The sequence below is a fragment of the Oryzias latipes genome, chromosome 19 (genome assembly GCF_002234675.1).
Source record: "Oryzias latipes chromosome 19, ASM223467v1".
Classification (NCBI taxonomy): Eukaryota; Metazoa; Chordata; class Actinopteri; order Beloniformes; family Adrianichthyidae; genus Oryzias; species Oryzias latipes.
In genome coordinates, this window is record NC_019877.2 from 15,989,426 (window position 1) to 16,003,689 (window position 14,264).

Below are 14,264 nucleotides of genomic sequence, written 5' to 3' on the forward strand. Positions count from 1 at the left end.
GTCCTTTTAAAGCTTTTTTGCCAATGTGACTCAGATTTTCTCCCTTCTTTGGAGAGTTTTATAAACACACTAGTCACATTTCAGGTTTTCCAGTTCTCAGTAACAGTAGCAATCTAACTGCTGCTCTTTTGCTGATTCAAGTGTTTTTGTTTTTCTTCTTCTTTTATTCCCGTTAGTGAGAGAAAACGAGGGGCATAAAAAGAGTTTGAAGGTGTACTCTCCAGAATGAGTCTCTGCAATGCTCAAAAGACCGGCACATGGTTTTCCGAGACTTCCAAAAGCTGAAGAAAGTGTGTCAGTAATAGGTAGGAGAAAGCTTTTCTTTCAAATGTGTGTCCATGTTAAACTTTTAAACTGTTCTATGAAATTGCTGCAAATGTTCTTTTTCAACTTTAAAGTTTGCTTTTCAAAACATCTCAGTACTTATTTATTACAATACAAGGTTTTTTTTTTATTTCCAAGGTTATTTTCTTAGTGAAATAAAATGATTCAAAAAGAAAAATAAAGTATGTTAAATGGCTTTGCGGTATTTGTAACACACCAAAAGCAGTGATCATCCTGTGCGGATGTTACAAAATTGGTATTGTGTGGGAGTTTGCAGCAGATCTTAATCAATGATAGGGCAGTACAGTAATTCCACAGTCCTAATCTCTTTCATGTACAGTAAAACAGAGTGTGGTTCAGTTGCCAGCGTTTATTTATCTATTGCAGAGAATTCTTCTAGTTTTTTCCCTTTATGTATTACTGAAAACAGAGAACTGTATTATGGAAAAAGTCAACATTATTTTTCTTTTTTTAATGAATAGTTGGACATGTTTGTGCTGCATAGCAGATTGTTTTGGAGGTAGGTGATCCATAGAGCAGGCAGAGGCCAGTTTTAGCCAGACGTCCGATGGGACTGATGTCCCCGTGCTCATGGAGAGGACAGTGTAAGATGGCCTAGCTTTCAGGTTCCAGTTAGGAGCCTGTTATACAGAAAATATAGAGGAAATAAGGCTGACAGACTGCAGAGACAGAACATCTGGGTTGATGAATGACCATCTGCTTGCAAAAGATATTGATTAACTGAAGTTGTAGCTTCTGAGGAAAAATAAGTGTTTTGTGTAAATTTGCTATTAGATAGCTCTTTATAATAGTATTTATTTACTGAAGGATTGTAAGTAAAAGTATGTTGTTTTGGAGTAAACTCTATGTAAAAAAAGTATCCAAAATGAGTGCAAAACTAAATTTAAAAAAAGCATTTTAACTTTTGATTTTCTAAAAAATCTATTTTTTAACAGTGACATTCACAAAGGGGTTAGTGCCCGTAGGTCAGCCATTTTTGTCTTGAGTTTGCTGATTTATGCTGTTTATTTTGTATCGGACCCCAAATGGAATGAAGCCTGACAGGGCTGTGCTCACAGTCGGTTTCACCCAAACTTCCCATTAAGACATCCATAAGAATAGCCGTGAACTCCCGCCCCTCCTTCCCCCTTACATCTCAAGAACAAACTTTGTGCCTACCAGTGTGACCCAGTTCCTAGAGCATGGGGAAAGGGAGTTGAAATGAGGAACAGATTTGTTTGTGAGTGTGTTGTGTGTGTGTGTGTATGTGTCTGTGTGTGTCTAAAGCTGAGGCAGGACATAGCCTACTTCTCGTACCCTACTTTACCCCTGTCTTTATGTGGGAGCTGAGCTGCTCCATATTGTCTTGTTCTGATCTTGATTTTGATGATTTGCAGCCACTCTAACAGGCAACTGTTTCCTGAATAAGTCGAACATAAACACAAAATCAGATGTTTTGTCTTTTTGTTTGTGGAAAAACTAAAGCAGAAATAGTTGATTTTGTGGCCCAATGAAGCATTGCAAACAATATGTTATTGTTAAATTTGCTTATAAAGGGCTCAAAGGAGCCCTTGAAGACATATTTTTACTTCCTAGTGGTTCCACATTTTTCAAGTCAAAGCAAGTGCACCATAGCCCTGCACCAGTTGAACCAGTTTAAAGTCAAACAGTGATGATGATCACATAATTCAGAGGGGTTATGGCTCCTTTAAAGCCGGGTTGGTGGGTGGGGCGATGTAAACAAGCCGTCATTTTTGCGTATCATTTGTTGCAGTAAATGAACTAAGGGGTGGGTGCGTTGCGTCAACTGGACCTGTTCCAACTGTGCCATGTTGTTCAACAGAAGCAGCTTCCCATATGGTGCTTGTTCTGTTTGGAACAGCTCACATCAGTTCTCTCTCTGATTATGTCACACAACCAGATGTTCAGTTATTTTTATTTTTTTTATTAATTTCCCGTTGATGGTTGTTAGGTAGCAGGAGTCAGTCTCATCTGTCATTAGATGAGAAACTGCCAATCCATCACAGAGATAAACGAGGCAGACCATGTAAGCTCATGCTCAGGCTTCAGAAACAACATCGCTCTCATTTCTAGCGAGAATGTTCTTTTTTAGGAAGTGAGGGCAGCCAGGATAAATCCACACAGGCATGGGAACAAACTGTCTTCTACACTCTCCCCAGAAATCCACCAATTTGAAAGCTTATCCATATCCAAGTTTACTAAGGACCCACTCCAGTGAAAATTATGCTTTTCGGTTTTTAACATCTTCTTGTAGCGCTTTTCTGATGATGAATGACATAAAGAAAATTAAGCTAAAAATTGCATTTGTGGGTATTTCTTTACTCAAATTGTTAGGAATCAGTATAAGACGAGCAAATGCAGTTGGAAGAAGCTTGTGGCTGTGACATAGAAACTACAATCTGCAAGCTCCATGGTCCGCTACATTCTGATGCATCCACTAGTATTCGAATAGATCCATGTACATTTTTGTTTTCCTCGCTTAAGCTCGTTAGCTCTAATATTGCTCACAATTTCTGTTGGGGGTGTAAAGGCCTGTTCACACCGGGACGAATTTCGCCGGCGATTTTCGGCGACGTTTAACGCCTCGTGACTAAACAAAGGGCACCAACGAGAGTGTGCACACCGACGCGAAAAAACGCCAGGCGTTAAAGCGTCAAAAAAAAAACGCCTCGGGTTCGTTTTTTTTTTTCGACGCGTCGCGTCGAAATCTACTCGACCAATGAGAACGGCGCTTTTGCTCACGTGTCTGGAGCTTCTGAAGTTACAGTAAAACACAACTTGGGGGCGCTCAAACACAAAACTGCCTTGCTGAGCACACATACCAGCGAAGAAGATAGACGCCAAGTAGCGTCTACACAGCCGCGAAGCAATAATGACGGACATTCTAAAACATCCCCGAACCAAGCACCAGTTGGAGCTACTGGTGCTTGAAATATTCATGTTTTCTTTGTTTGATTCTGACAAGCGTGTTAATACTTGCTCTCTTCTTCTGAGTGAAAAGCGACTTTAAGAAGCGTAAAGTTGCGCAGCGCCACCTTGTGTACAGGAGTATTTCTGTTTTACATTAAGCGCCATCTAATGTCAGGGAATGAAATTGCATGTTCACTCCACTCATCGTCAGCGAAAATCGCCTGGGTGTGAACACAAAAAACGTGGCGAAAAACGCTGGCGAATAACGCCTGGCGAATATTCGTCCCGGTGTGTACGGGCCTTAAGGGGCTGTAAAATAGCGGGGGAGTACGTAAACAGATTGACGACTGAAAGTGGGGGCGGGTTAACTATATGCAGTCCCACCGTTAACTTAGAGGTGAATTTCGATCGAACTACTGCTGCTTTGTAAAAACTGTCCTAGAAAACGACAACCTTTTTTATGTTTGTATAAAAAGGGATTATCATAAAAAAGGACCCTTTAAAATAGCTCAAAAGATGATCAGATTGGGTCTTTAAAGGACACAATCTTGTTTAATGATTGCCTTGAATGACTGTATTACATCATTTGCTAAATTATCTCTGACTATATTTATGTATGTCCACTGTACGTCCTACAACATGAGTGAATCTCTTTTACTTAAACTTAATTTTTTTCTGATTCTGTGTTTTTTTAAGAAATGTTCCTAAAATCTAAATTGGATTGTAGAACAGAACAGACTGATTTTATGCAAAAAAAATGGGCTACACTACTAAAATGTGTCACCGTTTTTCTGTTGAGGATGGTGTTTTGTTCCCTTGACTTTACAAAAATGCAGAAAAATGCAACTGAGGACTTTGCTAAGTACATTTTCAATGGTCAAAAGCAATAATAGATGAGATGAGTAAAGGAAAAGGTGGTGTATTTGTATCAGAGAGGTTGCTAGTAGGTAGTAGTGGGAGGAGGTGGAGGAAGCATGAAAGCAGAGCAAAGGGAGGGAGACTTTGCTTTCCATCCATTTGGCTTAAGAATGAGCTTTTTTTTCTTGGGGGGATTTAGAGAAGTTTTCCTTTGGAGGGCTGGTCAAGAACACAACACGAAGAGTGCTTGAGCTGGTTGATCACATGGAGCTGTTCAAACATCAGAGCAGCACTAAAGGGACTGACTGGGTTAAGAAACTAGCAGTTACAAAAAATGGAACTTTCATTCACTACTCAGCAACAGAAGTTTGAATTTGTTTGAGGATAACCACATGCGTAAATGCAAATACTTGAATTATGTGTGTAATAAATGTAGTTTTTCGTTAGGCTTTACATGTTTTTATAATCAAATTTTGAATGAGGTTTGATACCTTGTTGGCAGTTTTTAATTGATGTAAATACAATTTGCAGCCTCTGTAGTTGTTGGTTTTTATGTGTGCCACAGTGGCTTTAGCCTGTCAGATCTATGGAATGTCTGGTTCTGCAAAGGTAGGTTGTCTTTAGAACCAAAATAGATTTGTCACATCTTTTCCCTCTGTGTTCCAGTTTCCATACAGGGAGACCTGTATGGACTCATTTGGGGTTTTTTTCCCTTTCATGCAGGCACCCCCAACCAAAAACTCGACCAACCTCTCTTTCCATTCATTCTCCCTCTTTCCTTCTACATCACTGAGTCATGGGTGTTTTTTCTCTCAAAAGAGACGCCAAACACAAGCATGCTCTTTTCCCCCCTTTAACTGGTTGGATTATTTATAGTGTCACCTCTTCAGCTATAATTGTTTTTATATAAAGGAAGGCTTTATGTTGGCTCCTCAGTTTGCCTCAAAGCGGTTTTGGTTACTTTGCCAGTTTGAAGGGCTGGACCAACAAACTATATACTGTACTACAAACCGTCTGAGTGGAAAGGCTTTTATTGTGTTCTTTCTTTAAATTACGGCCTTGGATGCAGTCAAATCTGCATGCCAGTGGAAGCCAAAAAAAAAAAACATCAAAAACCTGCTGCAAATGCAATAAGATATGCTGTTGGACAGTCCTGTCTGTCAGACTGAGAACTTAAGGCTTTTAAGTGTAGATTTTACAATTCAAATCAGATTTAATCAATTCTTCCCTTTAAAATAAGCTGTATGACTTTAGTAGTTTTATCCAGTTTAATAATAGTTTATTTGTAGAGAAAACACAACCTGCTCTAGACATAAGTTCAAGACCCACTCCAATCATCTTTTGGTCTGTTTTAAAAGCCTTCCTAATAGGGCTGCACGATATGAGGAAAACACGCGATATTAGTCATCAATATTGCGATGACGATATGACTTGCGATAAATTAACAAATAGCAAAACAACCAAAAACATAATTTCTATTTCACTGCTACAATTTAATTTAAATAAGAGTCAACATAACTTAAATTATTCTACAAATGACCCTCGTTTACAGGAGGCAAACATCTAACATAAAAGAGCTCCAAAATAAATAAATAAAATAGCTCCATCTGATTGGTCAAATGCATAAATGAATGTACTTGAGTCATTAAATACTTCAAAGCTTCCATAAGATTGTTTTGGCACATTTAAGGTAACCGTTTATTGCAATTTTTGCCAACTTTTGCGATAGACGCTTTGCACAGCTTGATATCACGATAACGATAAATTTGGGATTTACTGTGCAGGCCTACAACCCAATGATTATGATTTATGCCATTTTAACTAAGTGTCGTTTTCTAGGACACTTTCTGCAAAGCGGCAGTAGTTCATTAGAAATTCACCTCTGAGTTGTGGGATGGACCTTTGGCACAGTGTGCCTGCTAACACTTCCCATCCTTCCTTTATGCACATTCTCTCCTGCTAGCCTACAGCCCCTCACATCCCTAGCCAAATGTTACCGGTGCTGTAAAAATGGGAAGAAAAAAAATCCAGTCGTAGTTTTGAGCCAGATGCCAGCTCAGAGGAGGAAAAAGAAGATTTATCTAAATCTAGTCTGGGTAGCTTGGTAAGGTAGAAAGCTGCCACGCAGGAATCCAGGGTTCGATTAAACAATGGTACTGGGAGCAATTGCCATATCAATAGCGAGCAATTAATTAGGTTCAGCTGCAGCTCACCGCTCCCCCAGCGGAGAAGAATTTCCCATTGTGGTATAAATAAAGTATAAGTAAAATAAAGAATAGTCATCTTTAATTAGATTTATTGGAATGAATTGGAGCAGGGAGCATGTGCCCCACTCAGTGTATTTTCTACGCACCAAACAGCTTTTTTTTCCCCATCTACTCCTGATTCACAACAATTTGAATAGAAAAATGCTAAAAAAATATATTTTAAGTATAATTGTCTTTATATCATCAGGAAATTCCCACAAGAACATGTTAAACTGCTCTGTTCACTGAAAATGGCAATAGACACTCCTTGAATCCTTAAAACCACAAAAACACTATTTTCATAGGAGTAGGTCTTTAAGATGTTTAGAAAATAATCCATCCGAAAAACTGTGGACCTTAAAAACTAAAATGTTAATCCAGTTCAGAAAGTGCGGAGTCTTTTTATTCCCCAACTCTCAACGTTCACTGCAGAACTGTTTCCGTAGATGGACTGTCAATGAAGTTAAGTCTGGTTGTGTTTAAGTGAAGTTATAGTGGGAGGATGCTGGTTTAACTCCCCTCTATCGCCTAATTGTCTATTCCACCTCCCAGAACCTTAAGTTGGCCAGCGTTGTGCTTCAGTTAATCAGTGAAACATGCTCACCCATGCATAAATAATGGACAAATGCTCCATTGAAAATCACAGGAGCTCCTTCCTTCCTTTGGATCTTTTCCTTCCCATTTCACTAATGAGACTTTAACAGTTGTAAACAAGGTGATTTTTCTGCAAGAATTTAAATGTGATTTTTTGTATTCTTATTCTCAAACAAGCATGTGAATGATGAGAAATCACAAAAAAGGAAAACATGTGTTTTGGCTTCATTGTGTATAGCTGGAAACCACACATTCCTCCAGCTGAAGGAAAGATTGATTTAAAAGCAATAAAAGCTTCAGACTTTCCCAGACGAGAATATAAGCTGCTCACAGTGATACTGTAGGCATTCTGGGGCTGGAGAAAATACTACCTACACAATGTGCGTTCATCCCAGTCAAATCCCACCACCATCACAATAACACAACAATCGCCATGAAAACAAAGGGGGAAACTAGATCTGTCAGTCTGAGTATGAGGAATAGTACTAAAATAATTTAGTACTTTGTGTAAAAAAGTACCTGCACAGTTTCCAAAGGGATTACTGTTAATTCACTGGGTGAGACTTTGTGAACCCTAAATGACTTGGATGCTGATCTTCAGAAAAACAGAGCTGTGCAAAGCCACAAATGACACAGAGATATTGACCATTTTACACAAATGTAAGTTTCTTAATGGTAAATAAATTCAAGTTTTATTCAATACTTAGTTCACTGGTCACCTCTTATCATTTCTAAAAAAATGAACAGTTGTGCTCATAAGTTTACATATCCTGAAAGAAATGCTTTTTTCTTGGTCATTTGATAGAATATGAATGATAACACAAAAACTGTTTTTCCACTCATAGTGGTTGGGTAAAGCCATTTATTGACAAAATATTCTGTTTTTTAAATAATAATAACAGAAACTTTCCAAATGATGCTATAACCTTTTTTAAACTAGCTCTTTCTGACAAACTGAGCTATCTTAGAATACAAATGACACTGCGGTAATTTGTTTATTATAGTTATATTTTAGGAAGGGGTCCCACAAACTGCTGCAAATGTTTTTGTGTGCTGAATGTTGTTGATGTAATAAACTGCTTTCACTCCCAGTGCTCGATAGATTTTTTTTAAATGATCTGTATCTTTTACGTCCCAATTTAATAGCTAATGTCCTGAAGTGACAGTTGCTTATTTAAATGTTTTTACACTGATCACAAATATTTCTTCATTTTCTATTAGGAGCTTTCCCTGAAGGCTGTTGGTCTCTTTAAAGCAGCATCTCTTTATTCTGGTTCTCAGATCTCCATCTGCTGCATGTTTAGTTCCATCGCACCTGATTAGAATGACTAATGCCATTTCCAGACCTGTAGAGTTTAGTAAAAAGTGAAGAGGGGAACCAAGTATTTTCAACCATGAAAACAATGATGGAGATAAAAGAATTATACACTTGTAAAGTATAAAGTATATTCAGCTGTCATTAAAGTTAGTCAATCTTCTGGTCAAGTAGATTGGTCAAGTAAATGCAGCAGTCTTCTGCCGCACTTTCTCTCAAAGCTGCTCCACCTGTTTGACTAATAGAATACCTAAACATTCTAACATCCTGAGTGAAAAAAAAACTGCTAATATTTTAGTTTCCAGCTTTTGGATCATCATAACAACATACTGCTGTGCCAGATTAGTGTTAGTCACTCCTGAGTCTAAATGGGGATTAGCCAGATTTAAAGCATACTGATTAACCCGCTCTAATCCCAGTCAAGTCTCACAAATGAGGTTTGTAGACTCTGTAAATCTGGTAGGTTGGACACTTTTTTGGGAATGCTTCATTTGCTGTGCCTGAGGCAGCCATTACATTGATCTCTTTCTCACTATTCCATTTCTTTTGTATTAAGAAATGTATTTAAAAAATGTTCATATGACCATTTTTTGTTAGATTAGTTAGATTAAGAATGGCTCATAGAAAGTGAAATATAGAGTTCAATGTCGGAGTTTCTGTTTTGATAAATGGTTAACTTGACAGTCATATCTCTATGCCTCATTAGATTGAAACTTGAGATAAAGTCACACCTGAAAGTTGGGCATTCTCATAATCCCCCATTTATTATGTAAAGCATAGCAGACTGTTTTTTGTGTGTAGTGGCCTTATAAGCACACATCCCAAACCTACAGTTTATTACTCAGAAGCATAATATTTACGTTAGAACAATTACTCCAGAAATATCACATCATATTGAACTGTTGGGTTACATTTTTTGTATGGGCTGGTGTATAGATAGAAGGCATTGTTGCTGTCAAGTGAAATGCCAGCATGTTTAAAACTATATGTTGCCACTAAAATCAAAAGACACTCTTGTCTTGTGTTACCTCATTCCTTTAACGCTTCAGGCCTTAAGCCCTGTTTGTTCTGCTTGACTGGATGTATTTGAATGCCTTGGCTTGTTTTGTTCTGTGGTGTAGAAACCACGGTCTTGTGGGAGATTTGTACATTTTAGTCTTCTGTAGCCCTGCGATAGACTGACAAACCATGTGGGTGTATCCTGCCTTTGCCTGACGGTAACTGGGATAGACTCCAGCAACCCTGTGACCCCAAATGTGATTAAGGGGGTTTAAAACATGAATAGTTTTATGTCTGTCATCAGTTGGACTTCTATGATACCATATTTTCAGGAGTATAAGTCGCACCCCTGGCCAAACTATGCAAAAACCGCAGTTTATACTCTGAAAAATATGCTCTTGATGGTGATGTCTTTACCTTTTTTCCAAGCATTCAGACATAAATCTGATCATTTCATTTAACATTTTTTTTGTTTGTTTTTCAGTACGAGTGACCAATCCAAAGCCATGGCCCTGGTTCAGGCTCTGCCTGTTTCTGCTGAGCCCCACACTCCTGTCCATAGCAGAGGAGCTCGCAGACGCCACCGGTCGGGCCCTTCCCCTCCAATCAACCTCCCACCCCCAATTCTAAATTCCATGGGTTCAGTCGGCAGCCTCGTCCCAGCTCACCCCGGTCCCTACCAGGACCACCGCTCTGATATTGAGCTGGGCTCAAGGGTCCGACGGCCTCTGCCTGGAGCTCCATGCCTGGAGCTCGAGTCACCCCAAGACACGGCACTGCAGAGCCTCCCATCTCTGAAGATACAAAGCTCCACAGCTTCTAGCAGAAGACTGGAGGACAGTGGCAATGGGTACTATGGTTACTTAAAGGAGGACTATGTAGACGACTGGAATGACAACTATATTACAACTACTGTCCTGGGAGGGGATGCAGATGAGAATCAAGAAGAGTTGGGGTTAAATGGAAATATGGGGGGACCGCCACCAAAACTAATCCCAGAATCAGGAAAACTTGAAAGGGTGAGCCTTTGTAAAACCTCTACTACAGCATACATTTGAACTAAAGTCAATCTGTCAATGTGGGGACTTAAGTTGAACTAAATGCATAATGTTTGTAAATTAAACAGTAAATTCTTCAAACCTTTGTAGCAATTGCCCTTACGGGTGTATACAGGCTGTCTGTGGGTGGAAAATGGTCAAACCTGAATGTGGCACGCAGATGGCCTGTAGGAAGGTTTAAAATCGTAGATTGCTTGGTGAGCCCATAGAGACTAAATGGTCATGCTCATTTTTCTCTGGGCATGCTGCGAGAGACAGGTTGTAGCGAACACTTATACAACACGCCAGGGTAAGTAAGGATGAAGTAGTTGAGACAATGTCAAAAATTCATTTTCACCAGGGGAGCAGGGAGAAAATAGACAACAAAGAAAAAATAATAAAGCCGGTAGGGTTTAGACTGACGCTGCAGCTGTTTATTAGATTGGCAGGTGCAGTAGTGAACACAATAGGATCAAAGATAATGACTAGTAAAGGGACCAAACATAAATTGACAGACAATAGTAAGCATATTCTAACAAACTGAATATATCTCCCAAAATACAACAAAAGAAGAAATAACACAACTACCTACTGAAACTAAAGTGGAACTTCAACCAGAGGGACAGTACTAAGACAAAAACCATGAATGAAAAAAAAAAGACCACAACGAAGAATGAAAACAAGGCTTTTTCAACAGGCTCCTAAAAGCCAAGTCCGACAGCAGAGGCAAGCTTAGAAAACTGATCCCTCTCTGGGAATTCAGCTGCACTTGGAGCAGGGTCTGCTGAGGCTTTTATGCTTCCCACCCAGCCTGGTGATTGGAAGAAAGGAAACAGCAATTATCTCCTGCAGGAGGGGGAGTCAGGCAGGGTGGTGGAGTAGGCCTCTGCAAGGGATAAACATACACACACATACACACCAAAGGCCCGGGGATGGAACAACCAGGTACTAGGTGTTTGCAATTGTTGAAGACTTTTTGAACATGTGTGAATAAGCAGGATGATTGCAGTAATGTTACAGAGTGAGGAATGGAAGACAGAACACCAGGAACTTGCAATCAGAAACAAAATCTAAGCTTTGGATTGTCTCTTTCTTTAAACTCCAAACCCCCCTTTTCAATCATAAATCAAAACTTGCAAATTTGGAGTTCAAACTTCCTGGGGTCGTCTTGCTTGTGGATTCCGTTATGGGGAAGGAACACTGGCAGAGTGACAGCCCATCAGCTGCGACCCACAGTCCAAGAGTTGTGGCTTATGGTAGAAGTCAGCGCTCTGAGCCACTCTCGCCACATATCCGCTCACTTTATCAATGAAGCTCAACCTTCTTGGGTCGTGGGTCAGGTGGATCACCTGAAATAGGTTGGAGCTGTTTGCAGCACCAGCTCCTGCTGCCAAAAATCTGCAGCATCAGTATGGGTCAACTCTTGTGCAGGTTCATGTGACTAAGGCTTTCAGTTACCAGTATATGTGCTGTTTGTAAACTATCTCTTCACTCTTTTATATTTTTTGTAGAACATGGAGAAAACAGTGCTCCGCCCCACTGCCTTCAAGCCTGTCATTCCGAAGAACCGCTCCTCCATGCAGTACCTCTCCCCCCGCCATTGTGCAAGCGCATTAGAAAACCAAAGCAACCTGAACCTGCTCAGCCCCACCCACATAGACATGTCCCCCTCGTGCTCTGAGAAACGCAGCTCCTTCAGTGGAGGCCGGAACGTCAGCAGCAGCAGCAGCCAGTCCTGCTCATTGTCTGACTCTGGACGGAACTCCCTTTCCAGTCTGCCTCCCTACAATGGGGCCAACTACAACATGGCAACAGGAGATCTCTCTGCCAGCCACCCAGAGGCTGCCAGGGGCGTTCCACTTGTCGGTGCACACGGACACTCTAATTCAGACAGTGGGCGTTCTTCCTCAAGTAAGAGCACAGGTTCTGGGTCCTTAAGCGGCCGGGGGCAGCCGTTGTCAGACAGTGGGTCCAGTGGGCGTTCTCCTGCTCCTGTGGAAGGTTATGAAGGAGTGGTGAGGGACCTCGAGGACAAATTGAGGGAAAGAGAGATGGAGCTGCTACAGCTTAAAGACAACCTGGATGAGAATGAAGCTGCGATCTGTCAGGTGTGTAAGAGGCTGAACCAGGAAAAGATAAAAAAAAAAACAGGAATTCAGAAAGAATGTGATGTTTCTCGATTGTTTGTTTTATGTTCTGGCAGGTTTACGAGGAGAAGCAGAAGCGCTTTGAGCTGGAGCTGGAGGAGCTGAGGCAGAGCTGCGCCACCAGGATGCAGGTAGCATCACAGAAGGCCCAGCGTGCTCAGCAGATTCTTCAGCTGCAGGTCAGAACATCAGATGAACTCAGCATTTTGGGTGAAGAAGTCCCAGCTGTTAGACAAAGACTGGATGACAGTTATTTAGATAGTTTTCTTTAATACTAAGTTGTGACCCAGTAAATTTTAATCTTTGATTTGATTACAGATCAATTGCTCTAATAGACTCAATTCTTCATTTTGTGATTCAGCACTTATCCATCCAACTTCTCTTTTGATTGGAAGTCAGTTTTTAAATTGGTTTTGACAGTGGTTGTATGAAGCTGGCAATACACAAGTTATCATAGCGTGTTATTTCTGTCATGGTTGTTGTTTTGCCTTGAAAGTGTTCCTTATGTTGGATTCCAGGTTCATCAGCTCCAGCAGGAGAAGAAGAAGCTGCAGGAGGATTTCACTCAGCTTCTGAAAGAGCGAGAACAGCTGGAGGAGCGGTGTTCGTCCTATGAGCACGAGAAGATCCAGCTGGGACCTCGGCTCGAAGAGACAAAGTGGGAGGTGAACAGAGTACAAATGAACAGTCAGGATCCATTCCTGTACCCTCTGTATTGATGGATCTTTTAACCCCTGTATGTTTATTTTATGATAAAAAATTATTTCACGCTAATTTTAGCTACTTAAAGTCAAATGACGTGTCTAGACAGAAGGATGTGGTAAACAGAATCCGGTAGTTTTTCAAAATAAAACTTCTTTTAGAATCAGAATATAAACAAAAGTAGACGTACGCCCTGAACCGTTCATCAGTCGATTTTGCAGGGCCACACATTCCCACTCAATCCTTAGAGGGTAATTTAAATTAGAATCACCAATTGACTTAAGAAGCATGTTTTTGGACTTTGGGAGGAAGAGCACATGGTGAGAATCCACACATACATGAAGAGAAAATGCATACTGTGCTTCCTCATTTGTTATCATTTCACTATGATTATTTCTCTTTTTTGTGTATGTCTCCGCATATGGAGCACCATTTTTATACAATATAGTTACTTTTTTTTGTATCCTTGTGTGTTTTTATACTTAACAACTACTTTAGTTGATGTCCTAATTGCCAGCTTCCATTTGTGTTAATCCAAATCAAAATTCTTAATTTGGCATCTAATTATTTTCTCACTGACTTGATTGGGAAATAATCAATACAGCATAATAGAATTTTAGTTTTCCGTCACCTCTCTTGTGCCCAAGGACATTTTGCGACCTCTACTCACCTAATGATTGAAAAAGCTAGACCAAAACCCTGACAGGCTTTCAATTCAATTCAATTCAATTCAATTTCATTTATATAGCCCAATATTTGCAACAATAGTCATCTCAATGGGCTTCATGCCAGTGATTGTGTGTAATAAACATGAATCATAAAGAACATAATTTCATAGAATTCAATAGCTGATTACTAAACTAAACTAAACAGACTAAACAAAACTGGGCATCCCTGCCCCTAGACCCTCCTTTGTGGTAAGAAATACTCCTAAAAAAATGGATTCCGAAATAAAAGAAGAAACCTCAGGGGTGCCCACATGAAGGAGGGATCCTCCCCCAGGATGTACCAGTACTTTTAAAGAGGATTAGCTTATCTAACTCTTCATCTACATATTTAAATAGTTCAGCCGATGAGCTTCATCCAGATGAGTGGAGGGGCAGCTGGGGGC

At 40.1% G+C, this 14,264-nt stretch overlaps 1 protein-coding gene across 2 annotated transcripts in view; it reads left to right on the forward strand.

Moving 5' to 3' along the window:
* lzts2 (leucine zipper tumor suppressor 2) overlaps positions 1–14,264 on the forward strand; it is a 32,850-nt gene that overhangs the window by 14,528 nt on the left and 4,058 nt on the right. The window contains exons 2-6 of one of the 2 annotated variants that reach the window (XM_011488367.3): positions 177–305; positions 9,752–10,286; positions 11,816–12,412; positions 12,508–12,630; positions 12,970–13,116. In XM_011488367.3, the coding sequence (XP_011486669.1) occupies positions 9,774–10,286; positions 11,816–12,412; positions 12,508–12,630; positions 12,970–13,116 (1,380 nt within the window). In that variant the 5' untranslated portion in view covers positions 177–305; positions 9,752–9,773. The remainder of the gene's footprint in view (positions 1–176; positions 306–9,751; positions 10,287–11,815; positions 12,413–12,507; positions 12,631–12,969; positions 13,117–14,264) is intronic. The other variant, XM_011488365.3, reaches the window with a different exon arrangement.